Source organism: Cololabis saira, chromosome 2 (genome assembly GCF_033807715.1).
Source record: "Cololabis saira isolate AMF1-May2022 chromosome 2, fColSai1.1, whole genome shotgun sequence".
Taxonomy (NCBI): domain Eukaryota; kingdom Metazoa; phylum Chordata; class Actinopteri; order Beloniformes; family Belonidae; genus Cololabis; species Cololabis saira.
In genome coordinates this window covers 16,865,983-16,887,788 of record NC_084588.1, presented here as the reverse complement: position 1 = coordinate 16,887,788, position 21,806 = coordinate 16,865,983, and the positions used below count along the sequence as shown (strand labels likewise).

General features: G+C 40.6%; 1 protein-coding gene across 1 annotated transcript in view; it reads right to left on the bottom strand.

The window, feature by feature from the left end:
* The window catches only part of luzp2 (leucine zipper protein 2), a 242,615-nt gene that overhangs the window by 65,975 nt on the left and 154,834 nt on the right, over nucleotides 1-21,806 (bottom strand). Inside the window, exon 6 of the mRNA XM_061709270.1 lies at nucleotides 10,491-10,553. Coding sequence (XP_061565254.1) covers nucleotides 10,491-10,553 — 63 coding nt within the window. The remainder of the gene's footprint in view (nucleotides 1-10,490; nucleotides 10,554-21,806) is intronic.

The following is a 21,806-nucleotide window of genomic DNA, read 5'->3' as shown; positions in this document are numbered from 1 at the left end:
GCTCTCCGCTCTGGCCGGGATGGAGACGCCGGTGGGCATGATGCACGTTTGGGTGGGCATAGCCCACCCCTGCCCCCCCCTAAAACCGGCTTCGGTGCTGGGTGATGACAGACCAGAGGCTGAGGGGACTGGCCCGGGACTTTGATGAAACGGGAGGTGCAGACTTCGCGTCAAATAGGCAAGAACATCTTTATTTAATTTAATGATGCCAGATCTGGCTGGGGTTTTTATTGTAGCATCGGCTATATCTGCTAGTTGAAACGTGTGGTCTGTTAGTCTATCTGAGTTTTATGGTGTTTTTATAGTTCATGCTTAATGGTGCTGTACTTTTTTTTTTTTTTTTTTACTTTTTTGTAGGTGCTTCGTCACCTTAATGTTTGGCTGTGTTTTGATCTGTGTTTCTGGTGCGCCGTCACCTGTTTAGCTGTGTTTTCATCTGTTTCTGGGTGTCAAAACAGTGGACGGCGGCTAGCAGGTGCCACCGTCTGACGTCACTACCCAGAATGTAAACAACAATGGCGACCTACATGTTAAATTATATTTTCAAATTTTATAAAAACGAAGACATCTAAAAGGTTTTTTATATCACATTGTTATAATTGATACCAACATTTATCTTTTAAGACCTACATGTCTTAATAGCCAGGGTTCCTTTTAAGGTTTTCAGAGCTTCCTTTATCTTTAGAAATAAGATAACAGTTGTGTTTAGAATTGTACTGTGTGGCACGAAGCTTTCATCCAACCAATGTGCTGTTAAACTTAAAAGTAAAAACGTTTTACTACCTCCTCTCGAAACACTGAGCCAGGTCTGGTGAAAAATGTGATATTTAATGGTTTGCATTAATGGGCGGGACCTAATGGCTCAACAGCGCCCCCTAGAAAACTTTGTGCCTCAAGCCCCACAATACGGTTTGACGTACATGCACCAAAATCGGTACACACCTGTATCATGTCACAACTTAAAGAAAAGTCTCTTGGCGCCATGGCCGAAACCCAACAGGAAGTTGGCCATTTTGAACATTTTGAATTAATCGTGTAATTTTGGCGCAATTTATGCCATTTCTTCGGTCATTAATGCGGCCCGAACTGTAACGTGCACCCAGGTGTGTTATACATCAAAACGTGCGTCTCCATCCTCCGACACCACGCATTACTTTTCTCTTTCAAAAGTGTTACCGTGGCGACGCTAGACGGCAAAAAGCGCGCCCACCCTTCATCTGATTGGTTCAGACAGAAAAAACTTTGCGCCTCAAGCCCCATAATACGGTTTGACGTACATGAACGAAAATCAGTACACACCTGTATCATGTCGCAACTTAAAGAAAAGCCAGGCCTGTCGATACATTTGATATTTCATGGTTTGCATTAATGGGCGTTGCCTAACGGCTCAACAGCGCCCACTAGAATACTTTTCTCTGCCATAACTTTTGAAAGGTTTGACATAAAGAGTCGTGGGTGGTGTCATGGGACTAGGTATTGAGTCCTTGACCATAATTGGCGAAAATGAGCCCCGCCCCTTCTTCTGATTGGTTGTCCCTATTTCCTGCTATAACATTTGAATGTTTTGACATAGAGAGTCGTGGGTGGTGTCATGGGATTCTGTAATGAGTCCTTGAGCTTCTTTGACCTTAATTAGCCCCGCCCTTTCTTCTGATTGGTTGTCCCGATTTTCTGCTATAACTTTTGAATAGTTTGACATAGAGAGTCGTGGGTGGTGTCATCAGATTCTGTATGGAGTCCTTGACCTTCATTGGCCTCAATTAGCCCCGCCCCTTCTTCTGGTTGGTTGTCCCTTTTTTCTGCTATAACTTTTGAATGGTTTGACATAGGAAGTCGTGGGTGGTGTCATTTCTGATATGCTTATGGGGGGCGGTGGCCGTGAGTGCGAGGGCCCGTTCATCGCTGCTTGCAGCTTTAATTATTATTATTATTCTCGCCGTAAATAAATTGCCTTTTTGGAGGCCTTAAAATGCTCGAAAACTCACCAAATTTTGCACACGCTTCCAGAGTCGCGTAAAATTACGTATTTTATGGGCGACAGGCATGGGTCCACAAGAATGGGCTCTATAGCGCCACCTATTTTATGTTTTTTGACGAGCCCCACAATATGGTTTGACTTACAGCAATGACCTTTATGTGTGTATTATATTAGACAAAGAGCTACAAAAAAGTCTTTTGGACCCATGCTCTAAGTTACACAGGAAGTCCGGCATTTTGAACAGAAAATGTCATTTTTCATGAATTCTGATCATTTCTAGGCCTCGTACTTTAACGAACTCCTCCTAGAGATTTTATCGAATTGGCTCACAACTTGGTTTGTACAATCTAGACACATGGCCGACGCTAAATTGCGAAGCTTTTAAGTTTTCAGCAGAGGGCTTGACCGTAGTGATTCGGCGAAGTTTGAGGTCATTTTTAAGCCTCGCCATCAAACATCAATTGGCTGTAATTCAGCAATACATGATTTGATGTGGTTGAAAACGTATGTGCATGATTATAGGCTGAGCCTGAACCCATCTATGGTGGAATATTCAGGATCGGTTGTAGCGCCACCTGTTGGCACCAGGAATTGTCATGTCTTCTAGTTTGCATCTGTGCTCCAAACGAGATCAGTTTCTTGATCTCAAAGTTGGTGAGATAATAGGTAAGACATTGACGATGAGTGACAGAGAAAACTGTAAGTTCTTATCAAAGGGCGTTGCTGTCAGAGGTTGTCAAATTTCGGGGTCTCGCCATGAACATAAAAGTTGTTGTAACTTAAACATAATTGGTCAGAATCAACCCAAAATCAATACATTTAATCGGGCTTGCATTCTGAACAAGTGGATATGACAATCTTGGATGAACTCCATAGCGCCACCTTTTGGTCAGGTATACATTTTTCATCAAATTATGTGCTTTAGTTGCTGTTTGGTTTATCCAATCTTAATGAAATTGACACATTTGATTGGCAGTAGGTTCCTTGTTGACCGTGTCGCGTATCGTGGTCATTGCTTGAAAGGAATTGGCATTTTTATGTCACTCTGTATTTCTGGAAAAATATTAATTAAAAATCAAAGATTTTGTGTAAGGAAAATTAAATGGCAGATTCAGAGACCTTTTGGCATGACGAAAAAATCATACACTGGAACATATTATTTTTGAAGAACTCTGCCACTCTCTTTTTTGAAAATACCAACTAATAACGTAAAAAGCTATGACTTTGCCATACAATTATTTTATTGACATGTGACTTCGTACATATATTGTTTACTGTAATGTGAAAATATTGTGTGAATTGCAATAAAGTCCTTCCAATATGGGATTTTCTATGAATATTTATGTCGAATGAATCATTGCCACCCTGTCTCAGCCTGTCTCAGACACGTGAACGCGCACACTGAAACTCTGAGTTGGGGAATAGAAAAGGGGAGGGGGCGCGCTCCCGGAGCTCCGAGCCCGGACTGCGTGATGACGTCACTCACACGTGCCCTTGCTGGGAGAAACCATGGATGTATTGGGAGAAACCTGACACCTCCCCAGTGTTTTGTTTCACACGCGCAGGAGAACGACGAGATGCATTCAGGGCCCGGTCGGAATTCTAAAATGAGCCGCTCCAGGCAGAAGAGCCAGCTGCGTACACTATTAAAGCGTGTTCCATGCAATGCGAACAAGCTTCAGCGACAAAATCAATTCCATTGCTTTATTTTTTTTGTATTGGACTGTCCTAACTGGCTGCGAGTTTAACAGTTTCAGTGTGGACAGAGAGAGTTTAACAGTTTCAGTGTGGACAGAGAGCATCCGATGTCACGCAGCTCAACGTGATAATCGGACTCTCGCATGCAGTTATGACATGGTGCAAACGACTCCCTGGGATCTTTAAAGGGGGACCTATTATGAAAAACACGTGTTTTCTTGTTTTAACATATATAAAGTGGTCTCCCGTCAGCCTGCCAACACAGAGAAGATGATATCCCATGCAAATCTGCAAGGTCTGCTCGCCCCCACCCTTACAGAGTCCCCCAGTGACAGTGTCATGTGGTTTCCACGGGCCGTTGTGATTGGTGCATTTTCTTTACGTCACCAAAATGCAAACCACGCCCTCGGTCTCCTCCGCTGCTGAAACCACGCCCACCACCAGCTCAGCCGGCCGCTCGAGCTCCGCCATGTTCAGCAGCGCTGGCTGTTTGAACAACGAGGGAGAGTTAAGATGAGGTTTTGCATGGACATTTACCCTCATAAAAGGATCAGATCCCGCATCACGGACCCGACAACTGACACGAGCCAGCGGTAAGTTCCGGTTTTTTTAATGTAATTTATATTTGTCTATGAATATGATCTTTGCATGGGCTAAGTATTTAGCTTAGCTCCGGAGCCCCGGCGCCGCGTACGGAGCTGCCGGAGCTGCTCACGGACCAGCCCGTCGAGGGGATCCGAACCCGTAGGCTCCGGGGGAGAGCTCTCCCCCGGAGCCTACGGCGTAGGGTACGCGTCGATTTAACGCAGAACCGTGGACACGCTTTGCTACGGAGCAACGCTTTGTCTCCTCTCCTCTTAAAGCCGCTTTAAAGCCAGGAGTCAATTGACGGGACTTATTTTATTTTAAATACTCTGTTTTTCAATAAAAATACTATTGAATGACTTGGAATCATATTAGGAACAATACATTTTTTGACCATGTTAATCTTTCTTATATATTGACATCTACTTCTCCATATGAACCTAAAATTAACTGGATTTATTGTTTCGTCATTCTTGTTGAGATGGGTGAGGAGAATGCTGGATAAATTAGTCTGGAAAGACTATCCACTTTTGATAATAAGCAATAATAATAAGATAAGATAAAATAGTCCTTTATTACTCCCTCAACGGGGAAACTCACGTAGCAGAAGTACACACACACACACACACACAGGGAAGGGGGTAAAACAGTAATATAAATAAGTAATACACATTAAAAAAAGAGTAATAATAATAATAATAATGTTATGGTTTTCTTTAGCTTCCTTCTAGGCACCCAGAGCTTTACAGAGATCATTATTCATTCACACACATTCTCCCCGGTGGTAGCTCCGTCTGTAGCCGCAGCTGCCCTGCAGACTGACGGGAGCGTGGCTGCCATATCGCGCCAAACGGCCCCTCCGACCACCACAAACATTCATACACACTCATACACATTCACACGATGTTATAATCTCCTACATCATCCAATATTGTCCTGTAAAAGTGTTCGTTTTTCTAATCTGCTACCGCTGCTGCTGCTACTACTTCTGCTACTTAATATAAGTAGCTTTTCCAACTGTTGCTCTGCTTACTGCCCCCTATCGGTCACCATCGGTATGACAGGCTCTACTCGGGTGGTACGCGACGTACGCAGTGGAGCATGAACAGACACAAAGCAGGCTACGCAGGCTACGCAGGTTACGTGCGTAGAGTATATTTCCGGCTTAAGCCGCGTTTATACTTGCAGTTATAAACGCGGCTTAAGCCGCGTTTATAGTACTTACACGTCATTCAAGCAGACAATCAGAGCAGAGCCTCATTATCATAGCCCCCCCCTATGGGGGTATTATTGTTCCAATATTATTTGTGTGTGCGTAAAAAAGATGTGTCCATGTTATAACGATTCGTATTCGTAATGATAAACATTTGTATGTAAATAAAAAAGTTGTACCCAAAATTCTGCTGTCACACACATGAGTCTGATAAATTATTAGGGTTAGGATTGTTTTTATGTGAGTGTGAATCTAAAAGCTGTGAGTGCAAAGTCTTGTGAATACAACTCTAATTTCTACGACTACGAGTTTTCACTCGTAGTCGGATCATTTATTTATTTCTAATAAGATGGTTGTATTTATTCCTATAATTTTTGTATGTAGCACAATTTAAAGGACTAGGACTTTGAAAATGCCTTTTATAAAGCTTGTTTTTGTTTAAAGCAGATTTCCTAAGTTCTATAGTAAACCATGGTTTGTTAAAAGGAACCCTGGTTATTAAGACTTGTAGTCCCTAATTAGCCACAATTGTTCTCTTATACTAAAATATGTTGTTAGAAACACATAAAATAATCTAATTGCTTTAAAAATCTACAATGTTTATCACATATTTTGACCTGCGGGAGGCGCCATGTTTTACCTGCGCAATGCATTCTGGGGGCGATGACGTAGAGCGGTGGCTCTGGGAAGATAAGCCGCGTTAGTTTAACTGGGACAGGTATCTAAAACATAGATGAGCAGCACTCTCCCGGCCGTGGAGGCTGACGAGGGAGCCCATAAGACGTCTCGGTTCAGGCAAACTGGATCAAAGTTCTGTGATGCACGGGAGATCTGCAAAAATGATCAAAGTCGTGCGCATCTTACCAGTGCATTAGGCTACGTAGCCTACGCCGTAGACGGCGTAGCCGGGGCTTTAGAGCCTGCAGCGCACCGCCACCCGCTCTCCGCTCTGCGCTCTCCGCTCTGGCCGGGATGGAGACGCCGGTGGGCATGATGCACGTTTGGGTGGGCATAGCCCACCCCTGCCCCCCCCTAAAACCGGCTTCGGTGCTGGGTGATGACAGACCAGAGGCTGAGGGGACTGGCCCGGGACTTTGATGAAACGGGAGGTGCAGACTTCGCGTCAAATAGGCAAGAACATCTTTATTTAATTTAATGATGCCAGATCTGGCTGGGGTTTTTATTGTAGCATCGGCTATCTGCTAGTTGAAACGTGTGGTCGGTTAGTCTATCTGAGTTTTGTGGTGTTTTTATAGTTCATGCTTTATGGTGCTGTACTTTTTTTTTATTTTTTTTTTAACTTTTTTGTAGGTGCTTCGTCACCTTAATGATTGGCTATGTTTTGATCTGTGTTTCTGGTGCGCCGTCACCTGTTTAGCTGTGTTTTCATCTGTTTCTGGGTGTCAAAACAGTGGACGGGGGCTAGCAGGTGCCACCGTCTGACGTCACTACCCAGAATGTAAACAACAATGGCGACCTACATGTTAAATTATATTTTCAAATTTTATAAAAACGAAGACATCTAAAAGGTTTTTTATATCACATTGTTATAATTGATACCAACATTTATCTTCTACATGTCTTAATAGCCAGGGTTCCTTTTAAGGTTTTCAGAGCTTCCTTTATCTTTAGAAATAAGATAAAAGTTGTGTTTAGAATTGTACTGTGTGGCACGAAGCTTTCATCCAACCAGTGTGCTGTTAAACTTAAAAGTAAAAACGTTTTACTACCTCCTCTCGAAACACTGAGCCAGGTCTGGTGAAAAATGTGATATTTAATGGTTTGCATTAATGGGCGGGACCTAATGGCTCAACAGCGCCCCCTAGAAAACTTTGTGCCTCAAGCCCCACAATACGGTTCGACGTACATGCACCAAAATCGGTACACACATGTATCATGTAACAACTTAAAGAAAAGTCTCTTGGCGCCATGGCCGAAACCCAACAGGAAGTCGGCCATTTTGAACATTTTGAATTAATCGTGTAATTTTGGCGCAATTTATGCCATTTCTTCGGTCATTAATGCGGCCCGAACCGTAACGTGCACCCAGGTGTGTTATACATCAAAACGTGCGTCTCCATCCTCCGACACCACGCATTACTTTTCTCTTTCAAAAGTGTTACCGTGGCGACGCTAGACGGCAAAAAGCGCGCCCACCCTTCATCTGATTGGTTCAGACAGAAAAAACTTTGCGCCTCAAGCCCCATAATACGGTTTGACGTACATGAACAAAAATCGGTACACACCTGTATCATGTCGCAACTTAAAGAAAAGCCAGGCCTGTCGATACATTTGATATTTCACGGTTTGCATTAATGGGTGTGGCCTAACGGCTCAACAGCGCCCACTAGAATACTTTTCTCTGCCATAACTTTTGAAAGGTTTGACATAAAGAGTCGTGGGTGGTGTCATGGGACTAGGTATTAAGTCCTTGACCATAATTGGTGAAAATGAGCCCCGCCCCTTCTTCTGATTGGTTGTCCCTATTTCCTGCTCTAACATTTGAATGTTTTGACATAGAGAGTCGTGGGTGGTGTCATGGGATTCTGTAATGAGTCCTTGAGCTTCTTTGACCTTATTAGCCCCGCCCCTTCTTCTGATTGGTTGTCCCGATTTTCTGCTATAACTTTTGAATGGTTTGACATAGAGAGTCGTGGGTGGTGTCATCAGATTCTGTATGGAGTCCTTGACCTTCATTGGCCTGAATTAGCCCCGCCCCTTCTTCTGATTGGTTGTCCCTTTTTTCTGCTATAACTTTTGAATGGTTTGACATAGGAAGTCGTGGGTGGTGTCATTTCTGATATGCTTATGGGGGGCGGTGGCCGTGAGTGCGAGGGCCCGTTCATCGCTGCTTGCAGCTTTAATTATTGCTGTTATTTTCCAAAAAGCTCCAGTTTTGTCTCATCTGTCCAAAAGACACTCTCAGGGCTTCTGAGAGAGTGCAGACTTTTTGACAAATTTCAATCTCACTCTTTTACAATTTACTTTCAACAGTGGAGTCTACGTCTGTCATCTTCCATTTACTCCACTTCGGTTCAAACAGCGACAGATGGTGTGATCTGTCACTGACATACCTTGATCTTTAACATTCACCTTGAGTCTTTGGAAGTTGCTCTGGGCTCTTTGCTTGTCACTCATATGATCTGTCTCTTTGATTTGTCGTCACTTTTTTCCTCTTGTGTCCATGTTCAGGGAGCTAAGCTATAGTCCTGTGACCCTAAACTTCTGAATGAAATTTACAACTGCTGTTACAGGAACATGAAGCTGCTTAAAGATGGTCTCCCCTAACTGTTTCTGTCTGTTTTCTCTGGTCCATGTTCCGCATGGTGAACACCATGATATCAAACAGCAAAGGGATGAATTTTCACTCTTTAAATAAGCAGGCTGACTGGAACATTGAAGACACTTGTGATACTAATTTAATTTGGGTTTTTTTCTCTCTAATGGCTGGGTACCAATAATTTGTCCGCATCTGTAACTTGTTAAGCTAAGTCTCCAACACTATAGTAATAAAAATCCCTTTTAAGATACATGTTTGTGATGCATGACTGCATTAAACTTTAAAAAAGGCTGAATTTGTGAATTAAAAAAAAAAAAAAAAATCCCCAAAAATTTAACAAACTATCCTGAGCAAAATAAATGTAGATAGCTAAGTTATTTATTATTTAAAAAGCTTTTTGAGCTTGCCGGGAGCAAAAAAAGTAGTAACTACAATTTGCTCTCCCTTCACAGCTCCCTGTTCCACCCTGTGTGTGGATGTACCCCAACACACAAGAAGGATGAGACATTTTTCTGGGCTCCCACTATTCTCTTCCTGACATGAGGTGCTTTTTCCTGTCATCCCATCATACCTGTCAGTACGCAACGTTCCAAATATTAATTTTGCAATGATTCCTCCACAAACACACAGCAGTTTGATGTCACTGGAGGTTGTGTTTAGTTTAGAACCTTGATATCATTTTTAGGTACGTTACTGACAATGAATCACTGAAATGTGTTTAGTGAAGGTTTTACAAAACACAGGCAGGGAATAAGGTGGTTGCAAAATGAAGACATGCAATGGTAATTCTCCCCAAAATACTGTACATCGATCTGGAAGTGTTGTGCCCCCCTATTGGCTAAAGGAATCTTATACTGTACATCTGCAGTCTGTGTATGGCAAGAAACCAGTCTGGTCTGCCCCTCCCTCACTGTTAGATGTGTGACCCCAGTCATCCAACAGCTTTAACAGGACATCATATGTATACTGCAGCTGATAAAAAGAGAAACCCTGAAGCTCAAAGTTATTTTATTTATTTAAAGAAAATAGTTTCAACATTGATATCTACCAATCCAAAAAAATGTTCACATAATTGTCACATGAAAAAAACAGAGAGAAAAAAATAAAAAACATTTTTTAGCACTGATCAAACACATCTTATCTAATATGTTTGGAGTTTTTGAACAGTGAGTTTCTCTAAAATCTTAATTCCAACACCAAGGTTGTCATCTATCAAGCTGTTGATATCATCAGACTACATCATGTTGTAAAATTGATACGATATGCTGTAGAAAATCTGTGTTTCACCAACTGAGACTGTAAAAAGTGCCACCGTTACACACGCTGCACTGACCGCAGCATGCCACCAGGATGCCTGACAGACTGACTGCTTTGTAAGTAACTTCCTGGCTAAATTACAGCTTGAGCGTTGGTCAGCAGAAAGGTTAAAGTAGCAGCTAAAAGCTTAGGGCATCAATATGAACCTGGATGATGGTATTGGCTGCGGCAGAACTGAGTCAAAAGAAGAAAAAAAATTGGCTGCAAAAAACGAAATGCCTTCAAAGCTGTTCTCTCTATGACCATAGCTGTCAGTTTGTGCTGCAGAGCCATCAAAATGCTCACTGTTGGGGACAAGTTGCTCAGAAAGTCACTAGGCAGCAACAATCCATTCAACGAACAACAAACAATTAATTAGCTGATACTAAGAATTAAACAAGAATGTGGTCCAACAGAATACACTAATTGAAAATCCTTACCTCTTCAGCGTAGGCATCACAACGTTTGTGTCCTGAAAGTAGCTTAGTTTTCAAGCTCTTGTTCTGAAAAAGAAAAAGGAAAGAATGGTGTTCATGTCCAGCCTACAATAGCAAGAATATGTTAATACAGAGGAAAGTAAAGACAATGAGGCGGGAAAGTGATAAGAGCATTTGAGAGGGCGGAAGTTATCTTTTTTAATTGGCAACAATCTGCTAACCTGAGTGCTCCTAAAACGACTGACTGCTTAACCCACATATCCAGATCTTGAGATGACCTAATAAAACTGCCCAATCATCCAGGACTTAAGCTTTGCTAAAGTCTTAAAAAAGTAAAACTGGACTGTATTTGCATTAGTAGAAGGTCATTTAGGCAATCTATGCTTTTAAAGACTCAAGTTTATAGAATATTTTATTGATTATCATTTAGGATGATAAAATATGCGTTGAGGACATGTGGAATTATTCAGGCAACTCAAGAAACTAACCAGCAAAAGCAATATAGTACTGTGTTTATTTTATCAAAAGAGAAAACATATTGCCAGACACATTGATTATAATGACTCCTGTAGATGTATTATTATTAATTTTCTCTGACTCATAATCATGTTAAGACTTTTTTAAAACTATCCAGTAGAATTAATTGTCAATCATCAGATTTATGCACAAAAAGTAAGCTAAATAAATAACCAAATGCTCAGTATCTGCATCTATTCTTCTTTTATGTGTGAATAGATTTCAGTATATGGTCTTTAAAACAGAAGGATTTGGGGTGACAAAAGAGTGGTCCTGAACACAGATGAAACTGTAGAGTTTATAAATGTCTAAGGAGAATTGGCTACTACGGTCTTGACTCTGGAAGTCATTTGAATACATTTCCATTTTTAAGGTTTTACCCACTTACAATGCATGTGTTGTAAATAAGTGTAAAGTTGGTAAGTAAGAGCCAGATGAGGGGATCTGGTTAGGATGTCTCCTGGATGCTTCCATAGTGAGGTTTTCTGGGGTGTGTCCCACTCAGAAGCTTAGCCATCCACACAAGAAGCTGGGTGGATGGATAGAAGGATGGATGTATAATATTCTATTCTATTACATAATATTTATTATAAGAACTGGTATGTACCCATTTTTTCCACTTTCTTTTGTAAAGATTAGATGCATATACATTTTAAAACTAATAGAAGATGGACTTTCTTTTTCCCATACACGCATTTAGAATTCATCCGAAACACGAATATATGAAAATACGAAAATATGAGTTAATTTAGCTGAAACCCCCCGAAAACAATCTAGTTGGGACCCTGCCAATAACATTTACAGCCCGAATATGGCTTTAGATCAACAACACAGTTTATACCCATGCCATAGATTCAACCTTGTAACTTTCAAAGAAAATTGAAGTCACGTCTGAAACATCGAAACTGGACTCAGAAGAGAGGCCAGATCCAAAAGTGGCCTCTCTTAATTCATTAATGTTTGAGTCGTCTTGTTGGTGGACATGCATATGACTGCATTACACAAACGTCTCACAAACAAGAAAAGAAGAAAATATTCTGGGTAAAAATCAACATCTATTCTTAAAATATTAATCTTGTTCCTGAAAGTAACAGAACAGCAACAGGGTTTCCTCTGGTTGCTCTGGTTTCTCTCTATTTTTTAAAATACAAATAAATAACAAACATAAAAGGATACACCAGTTCTTTTTTTCTTTCAAAACGTGTGAATTCTGAAAGCCTGTTGACCACCAATTCCCAGCTTAAAACTAATTAATCTTTATCTCGCTGCTATTATATGTAAACAATAAGAACAGAACATTTAGACAAAAAAGGCATTTATTCTTGCTGCATCCGTGTAGGGAAGGAAATGAGGAGGGTTTCTGTGCTATATATTGATTTCTGAAACCACTGTCACTCATACTAAGCAACAATCAATGAATATTATTTGATGGGTAGAATGGTGAGTTTTGCAACTGACAACAATTGTCTTCCAAACAAATCTTGGCGAAATTTGATTGGATACAACCTGTCCTTAAGACAAGCAGTCAATGCGTTTTCCACACAGGAAGCAAGTGGACCATTTTTTTTTATCCTTATGCAGAAACCAAATGCTTTATATATACAAAAAGCAAATACAATTAAAGCTGCAAGCAGCGATGAACGGGCCCTCGCACTCACGGCCACCGCCCCTATAAGCATATCAGAAATGACACCACCCACGACTTCCTATGTCAAAACATTCAAAAGTTATAGCAGAAAAAAGGGACAACCAATCAGAAGAAGGGGCGGGGCTAATTAAGGCCAACAAAGCTTAAGGACTCATTACAGAATCCCATGTCACCACCCACAACTTCCTATGTCAAACCTTTCAAAAGTTATGGCAGAGAAAAGTATTCTAGGGGGCGCTGTTGAGCCATTAGGCCACACCCATTAATGCAAACCATGAAATATCAAATTTATCGCCAAGCCTGGCTTGCATGCAAAATTTGGTGACTTTTGGAGAACTATCAAATATGGACCAATCAGATTTCAAAATGGCCGACTTCCTGTTCGGTTTCGGCCATGGCTCCAAGAGACTTTTCTTTAAGTTGTGCCATGATACAGGTGTGTACCGATTTTCGTGCATGTACGTCAAACCGTATTGTGGGGCTTGAGGCACAAAGTTTTCCGGGGGGCGCTGTTGAGCCATTTTTCCACGCCCATTAATCCAAACCATGAAACATCAAATTTATCGCCAGGCCCTGCTTGCATGCAAAATTTGGTGACTTTTGGGGTACTATCAAATATGGACCAATCAGATGAAGGGGGGCCGCGCCTTTTGGCGTCTAGCGCCGCCACGGTAACACTTTTGAAAGAGAAAAGTAATGCGTGTAGTCGCAGGATAGAGACGCACATTTTGATGTATAACACATCTGGGTTCACGATACGGTTCGGGCCGTATTAATTCTCGAAGGAATGGCTCATATTGCTCCAAAATTACGCGATTAATTCAGAATGTTCAAAATGGCCGACTTCCTGTTCGGTTTCGGCCATGGCTCCAAGAGACTTTTCTTTTAGTTGCGACATGATACAGGTGTGTACCGATTTTCGTTCATGTACGTCAAACCGTATTATGGGGCTTGAGGCGCAAAATTTTTTTCTATCTGAACCAATCAGATGAAGGGTGGGCGCACTTTTTGGCGTCTAGCGTCGCCACGGTAACGCTTTTGAAAGAGAAAAGTAATGCGTGGTGTCGGAGGATGGAGACGCACATTTTTATGTATAACACACCTGGGTGCACGTTACGGTTCGGGCCGTATTAACTGCCGAAGGAAGGCATCAATTTCGCCAAAATGACGCGATTAATTCAAAATGGCCGACTTCCTGTTCGGTTTCTCGACATGATGCCCAGAGACTTTTCTTTAAGTTGTGTACTGATACAGGTGTGTACAGATTTTCGTGCATGTACGACAAACCGCATTGTGGGGCTTGAGGCACAAAGTTTTCTAGGGGGCGCTGTTGAGCCGTTAGGCCACGCCCATTAATGCAAACCATTAAATATCAAATTTTTCGCCAGACCTGGCTTGCATGCAAAATTTGGTGACTTTTTGGGCACGTTTAGGGGGGCAAAAAGGCCTTCCTTTTGTCAGAACAATAAGAAGAAGAAGAAGAAGAAGAATAATTCCTGCAATTACAATAGGGCCTTCGCACTGCAAGTGCTCGGGCCCTAATGACTCTCAAATGAACTCAGCCTTGTTTATAGAGCACTATTCAGCGAAAGTATAACACAAATTGCTTAACAGAACAAAAGCCAATCTCATACTGATTAGCCATAACATTATGAGCACCCATCTGATGCTGTGTGATTCCTGCTTGTGCTGCCAAACAGCTCTGACCAGTCAGGGTGTGGACAAACAACACCAGAAGGTGTCCTGGAGTGTCTGGAACTAGCAGCTTAGCATTAAATCCTTTAGGGCCTGTGGGTGGGTTTTTTTTTTTGGCTGGCTTCCCACTAATGCCACCACCTTCTGTCAGATTAGTAGTTCTAAAATGAGATGGTGATTGCAATATTGATACATTCCTTCAGCTTTACTGATGTCTTGTTAGGGGTGTAGCATTTATGTGAAAGCCAGGAGGCAAGTTGGACAGCAGAACATAGGTAATTTAAGCACCTGATATTAGTTGAAAGATTGTGTTTGACAGGTTTATGCATGTACAGTTCTGCACAAAAGTCTTAGGCATCCTTTGCTTTGTTGTTTGATCAAAGTTTAAAGGGGACCTATTATGAAAAACACGTTTTTTCTTGCTTTAACATATAGAAAGTGGTCTCCCCTCAGCCTGCCAACTCAGAGAAGGAGGAAAGCAACCAAATTCTGCAGTGTCTGTACAGCCGCCCGGATGAGCCATCCAGTGTGATGTGGCTTCTACGAGCCGTTCAGATTCTGCTCCCGTCGTTACGTAACCAAAATGCAATTTGCATCGGTTGGCCTCCGATGCGTGAAACCACGCCCACAACTAACTCCACCGGCTGGAGCTTCAGCCATTTTTTTTCGTAGCGGTGTATCGCGTCATTCAGGCAGCCAATCAGCACAGTGCCTCATTATCATAGCCCCGCCCACTCAGAATCCTGCATAGAGAATGAGGTTAGAGAATGGGAAGATAAAGAGATGGCTCAGGGGCTGAATTTCTAATTTATTTAGCAAAAACGAACAAAATCTTGTTTTTAAGACATTCAAGGCCTGTTTAAAATAGGTATTAAATGCCATAATAGGTCCCCTTTAAATGGCACCCACATTTATTTATTTTTTCAATCTCTTTATTCAAGGCGACTTATTTTGCCCTTTTTAAAAAGTTGAGACATTTCCCTGAGGTACTAATGCCACATCTGAGGGATACTTTGGTCAAAATGCCACAGGAATACAGTTCAACAGCTTCCTTTTCAACCATATCTCCATATGGAGACAGAGTACCTTGTTGTTGGGGAGGAGTAAACTATTGTTGTACTCTTCCCAGAAATGACAACAAACTCTTCTTTAGTTGTTATAACCAAATTATGACCAACATTTGACTTTTTGTCATTTTCAAACTTAAAAAGAAATCAACACAATTTTCTTTGTTATCCGTCTAATCTCTGTCCTTTCTTATGAGACCAAAGCAGTGATGTTGTCTGCACCCAAGATGCACTGCTGTCCTCTTTTTGACCTTAAATGTAAAAAATGAGTGTCCAGTCACTTCTAATTTGTCAACTAGAGGCAAAAAATTGAGAGTTTGAAGCATCCAGCATTCCCCACTCAGTTTTCTGACAGTTATGAGGATGGCATCTGAGTACTTGCAGCTTACCATGCAGTGACAGAGGTGCAAGCGTGAACACATTTCTGGATTTAAAAAAGCTAGTGTTAATGCACAGGTGTAAGACTTAGAACAAGCACTCCCGTCCAAGCCATTTTATACTTTAACCAACCATTTCTGAGTAACGGTAACTACAGCGAGATGTAAAGTTAAGCAGATATAAACATGGGGAAGCTGCATGATTCTACACTGATCTGGTACCACGATGTCTCCTCATCCTGCAAATTTAAGCAGCTCAATGTAAGATTACCTTTCAGACTAAAGCAGCTTCAAACATAGTCAAAATGATTTTATACTCAGGTTTTTGATTTTGAGAGTAATTTCAAACACCCATATATCTTTCAAAGCAAAGAAATGCCTTTTTAAAAAAATGTTATACTCTGCATTGGCCAATGCAGATTTTAAGACCAAGGTTTATTTTCTGTTTGCATATTTTGGAGACTCTAAAATGAATATGGATATCAATAAAACTTTGATAAAAAAAACAAATCTAGGGGTGCCTAAGGATTCTTTTGAGAACATTATGTGTATATTGGATGCTTTATTGTAATTTGTCTTTCTATGTTAATGACATTGTGCTCTGTGGAAAAAAAGCCATTGTCAGATAATCAGAGAGATGAGCTATTCAATATTTGCTAAGGCATCATTAACTTGTCGGGCCAATATATCACAATCAAACAACCGATGGCCATGTGCTTAGTGAGTGAAGCATATTTGACTCCCCATTACACACATACATGAAAAATTGCTGAAAAACACAGGCATTATACGTATAAGTTTGGTGCTGAGCAAGATTTTCTTTCCTTCATGCTTTTTCTGTACCTGTTTAATCCTGGAAGCCTATCCAAGCACATTGCAGGTGAAAGGCAGGGGTTCACCCTGGACAGGTTGCCAGTAAATGGCAGGGCATCATATAGGCAAACAACCATACACACTCACACTCTGAGGCAATTGAACATCTTCAACCTAACATAGACCTTTTTGGACTGTGGGAGGAAGCTCACCCAGGGGAAACCCACGCATGAGGAGAACGTGCAAATTTGATTTAATTACCATTTTTTAATGAAGGAGACCCCCGTGACCCTGCAAAGGATATAGCGGGTATAGATAATGGATGGATGGATAATGAAGGAATCTTTGTCAGTACACTGGACAGCACATTGTGGAGTTTGACTGTACTTTGTAAATTATTTTTCACGCCCAAACCCGCGCAGTGTTCTGAACTCTCCAACACATACCTCACACCGGGATGAGGTAATGGGCTGCGATGACTTATGTTTTATGATTCAGTGAAGCAAAGCTGGCTGAGTACCAATTCGTCACAGTCCTCTACTCCTACAAAGGGACCACCGTTTGAGTACATGTAGAAGTGGCAGCCATCAGAGAATGTGACGTAGCTTAGCCTCGGGACATGCTCAGAGTGTAAATAAGATCCTTCGGAGATCCTTTGTCAGAATACATTATGCTAAATGAGACACACTGAGCTGGATATGTCATAACACGTTAATCTTGGAGCATTGTCATTCTTTGCACCAGAGAGTATTTTTTTCATTTGCATGTTGTTCATATTTTATGAATATAAAATGCGGCAGCGTGCAAGTAAGTTAGTTCAGTTAGTCAAAGGGCCTTTAGTTTCCTTGGACAATCTGATTGCTTACAGTTCAAAATAGTATGAGAGATGTCTACTTTCTTTTAATGACTTCATTACCCTTTTAATGTGCATCACATTCTGCTCTCTGTTGCAAACATGTACACATTTGTACTTAGGAGGATTATAAAACAAAAATAGAGTCACAGAGGCTACAGCAATGTAGGCAATTACAACCTAAAGGACCTCATCACTTGAAAAAGGGCCATTCAATTCAACTAAATGGTTATATTAACACATTATAAAGTGGGCGTTGATCGTTAACTACCTTTTGCTTTCACACTTATCGACACCCATCATTGTGAGACTTTTTACGCTTCCTCTTGAGGTGTCAAAAACTAACTCAGTTTCAAGGATCTTTTTCAATTAATCACAGTTAAGTTGTTACATCATTTACACCAAGGTGTGAAAGTTGCATGCATAATCGACTCTGCATATCACTTATGTGTCACGCTTTCCCACCCAATCCTTTCCACAAAGAAGAAGAAAGCACAAATGTAAAATCTGCCTTGAGTATTTACATTTTCATTCTAAAGCACGAGACTCAGATGATGCATACATTGCATGACACAACTTAAGAGTGTAGCAAGCAAAGCACTGTTGTCACAATGCATTTTAGCTTAAAAGATCAATAAGATTGATGGAAATGGCAAGAATGATGACCAAAAACCTAAAATGACAAGATGTTTCTTTTGCATCACTGCTTTGATAGTGTGCTTGTTATTTAAATATGACTACATTATTCAAATAAGAGCAACAATTAACAGTACCCTTTTTGTTGTGAACTTGGAAATCGAACCAGTTCCTCAGCTGAACATGTTGAACAGTGCATTTGTTCTGGCCCATTATATTGTGATGGAAGGTTTCTGTTGAAGGTTTTTGTGCCCAAATGTGGATTTTTTTTGTTCTTTTTTCCTTTAGAAAAAAAAATTTGTAATGCTCAGTCAAACCTCAGGATATATCATCGACAGAAAGTTTGGTTATTGCTTTTGAATTAATAACTACAGTGACCCTGAGCAGAATAGTTTACAGTGCTGTGCCAAAGCTTCTGAGTGAGGGATAAAGATGTTGTGCATTACAAGGTGCACACTGCCCATGGGTGTGTAGTGATCCAAGCAGGGTTTACGACACCTCAACTCACAGATGCATTCTTCCCAAATCCAGGGAGAGTGAAATTCACATGATCGTTTTCCAATGGATCACAACTAGGGAGGAATGGCCGTCTGGCGCCCCATAAAGATACACATCTTATCCATAAACAAACCAAAGAAGAATTTGGGAGAGTCCTTAACAGTAGGACAAGTAGAATCCACATCAACATCTCCAGGAATAAGTTACACCTTGGGAGTAAGACTTTTGATGAGAGGCGTCAACTCCAGTACCTTAGCTGCTTAGAATACTTGACCCCCATGGACTCTGACCGCCCCATGGAAGAAAACTATGATGCTCAAACACTTGGTTGTTGTTGTGAGAGTTGAGATTGTTAATATTCCTTTGGCTCCTTGAAGCTTTAGTTTTCTTCTACTATTAAGTCAAGTCCAAGGTTTTCCATTTTTGCCTGTGGTCATACTGAAAAAAAATGACAATCTGGGTCTAATCTCATTTGGCAAATGACAATCTCCCAGCACCGTCGCCCATCAACCACGCCAGGCTAGACAATAGCCAAACCAGCCGAGATGAACCAGAACGCAGTCGACCTGCTGGCAGGCCGGTCTCAGCATCCCTGAGGAACGTCCATTGGGCATCGGAGCATCTCACCGAGGATGGCTGTTCGTCTACTGGTAGAATTCCACTTCGGCTCAAGCTACGGCTCGGTAAGGCAGGTCATCCAGCATTTTTCTATTTTATACATTTATAAATACAATGTATTTTGTGTGTGGCAGTATTACCTGTTTTTAAGTTGTTTTTTCATATGCCTACACAGACTAGTTTAGAATACAGTCTGCAGTGTCAAAAAAGGCCCTGTCTTGTCAACAAGAGTGCACTTGCATAAAGCTTTTAAGTGCCACGAAATCTATATTTACATGCACAGTGCCCTCGTAACTCCAGGCTTACATCACATCTGTTACATAACCCTGCCTAATAAAATGTTTGTCAAAATATCAAAATAAATGTGGTTCAGGAAGATTTGAACCATGTTAATGTTGCATTCGACTAATTTGGAACAGTTTCACTTACTCTGGGGAAATAATGTGAAAGCATGTAAGAAAGCCTTTTGCAAGCCAGAACTGCTTATTTTTCATCGCTAATAGAGGAGAACAAAAGCAACCACAGGTTTCATTTTCGGCGCTGCAGTCAGGCTGACTAAGAGTCCTTGCTCCGATGAGCAATGTGTCCCTTTTACTTTCACCAGTGATGACTTCATGAGCCTCTTCACATTAAAATAGTTTCTATTAGAGGAAAAAATCATGGCATCCTTCCCATTCCCATGTCTTTTTCCAATATGTGTTTTTTTGGCCAGTCCTTACATTGTGATTTTCAAAGCTTTAAAATATAATTTGATAATAATATAAAATATAATATAAAATATAATTTGATAATAATAGTTTAATTATTCTGCCCAAACCTTTATAAAGACCTTTTATCTTTCCCCCCCCACACTTATAATAGCTTCTGTGGGAAAACACAAACCAAAGTATCTGACTCTAATTAATATGACAATAGGAACGTAACTTGACCTCAACTTTTAGGTTTGACATGATGAAAATAAAGTCTACAATCCCAAAGGATAAAGTGATCAGTTGTAAAAAATGCTAATTAATAATTGTTTGTGAGTTCTTCTTTTCTTAGTTTTCCTCCACAAAACTAAAATTACTTACCCAATCAACTTTGGCCATATTGTTATTCAATGAATTTTTCCCTCCCCTGGATATCTGGTGTTTTTATAACATAAATTATGCATGTATGTAATAAAATAAAGATATGGTCTCAGTTCTGCCTGCTTGAAAGCCTCTGTCTTATATTAATGAACAGATTCCACACACAACAGAACCAATTACAATCTCTGTCAGTGCAGTCGGCACCGACTCTCAAAGCATGAAAAAGTAAGACACTCACCATTCTAGAAAATTGAGGTGGGTTCTTCACAAGAAGATATGAAGCTGACAAACTCATCTGGTGTAAATGACTTGCATTAGCAAAGTAAATGTTCACAGTGGATGAGCTATTAAACATGACATACACTCAGACATCTTACAAGACATTTGGCAGCTTGTCGTGAACTCGTTTCAGCAGTTTCTAAAGGACTCTTGAGGTCAAGGGTGGTAAAAGTGAAAGAGCTTTTTCTGATTCACAGTCGTATGCATGCGCTATTAAACCTGTGCATTTAAACGAGTCGTTTCCTTATTGGCTTTGGGAACTCTGTCATCCCTGTCATCACACCTGATGAACGGTCCAGTTAGAGGGAAAAAGAATTTCCTTTTTTAACGTCTCAGCGTATAAGAACAAACATTCTCAATACATCTTCAGATATTGCTTGTCAGCCCAGATTCTCCAGGACATTGTTATTACGCATTCAATTTTCCTTTGATGGAAGTATTGTACATCTTCATTTGGCTTGTCCACATGTGTCAGTTCAGGTTTTCTTCATCGATATTGCCTCTCTGTAGTTCTCATCAAAAAGATGATGAGTTGTATTGTAAGACATGTGACGAGGCTTGAAGCTGTTCAAAGAAACACGATAAGATAAACTCAAGTGATCTCGGAAAAATCGGGGGCCGTTTCCTAGAGGAGATGACATATTCAATTTCAAATAGCTTGAATTACTATCAGCATAGTAACAGAGCTGCTGCCCATCTCGGAATCAACCCATCGACATGAACAGTACCGTTTCCTGGCCACTTTTTCCTTATTCCTTGTATTGTACAAGCAGTACAATCAGATAAATCTCCTTTCATTATGAGAGTGAAGCCTTTTGTGTAGAGAGTTAGTTATATTGGAGACGAATCCCAGCAATATCTTATAAAATACAAGATATAAAGACGGTCCAAACAAACTTATATTAGTTCCACTGCCACAATGAAACCTGAATCAACACATTTGACTGGAACATTAATATCTATTCTCTGAGCTGAATTTCTGAGGAGAATTACAATAAATGTGAATATATATATTTTTTTAACGATATTTATCTTTTCATATTAAATAATATTTAATATTAAAAAAAAATTAATCTACCTTTATTTCCAAGTAAAATGAAACCTCTGGGATAAAAGTATTTAAAATCACACAGAGATTATTAATGATAGCTTATATGAACCAATATAACTTGACAGTTTACATGATACAAATAAAACTGTGGCACGTGAGATGACATAGCAGATAAGAGACTTTTCTAACTGAAATGCA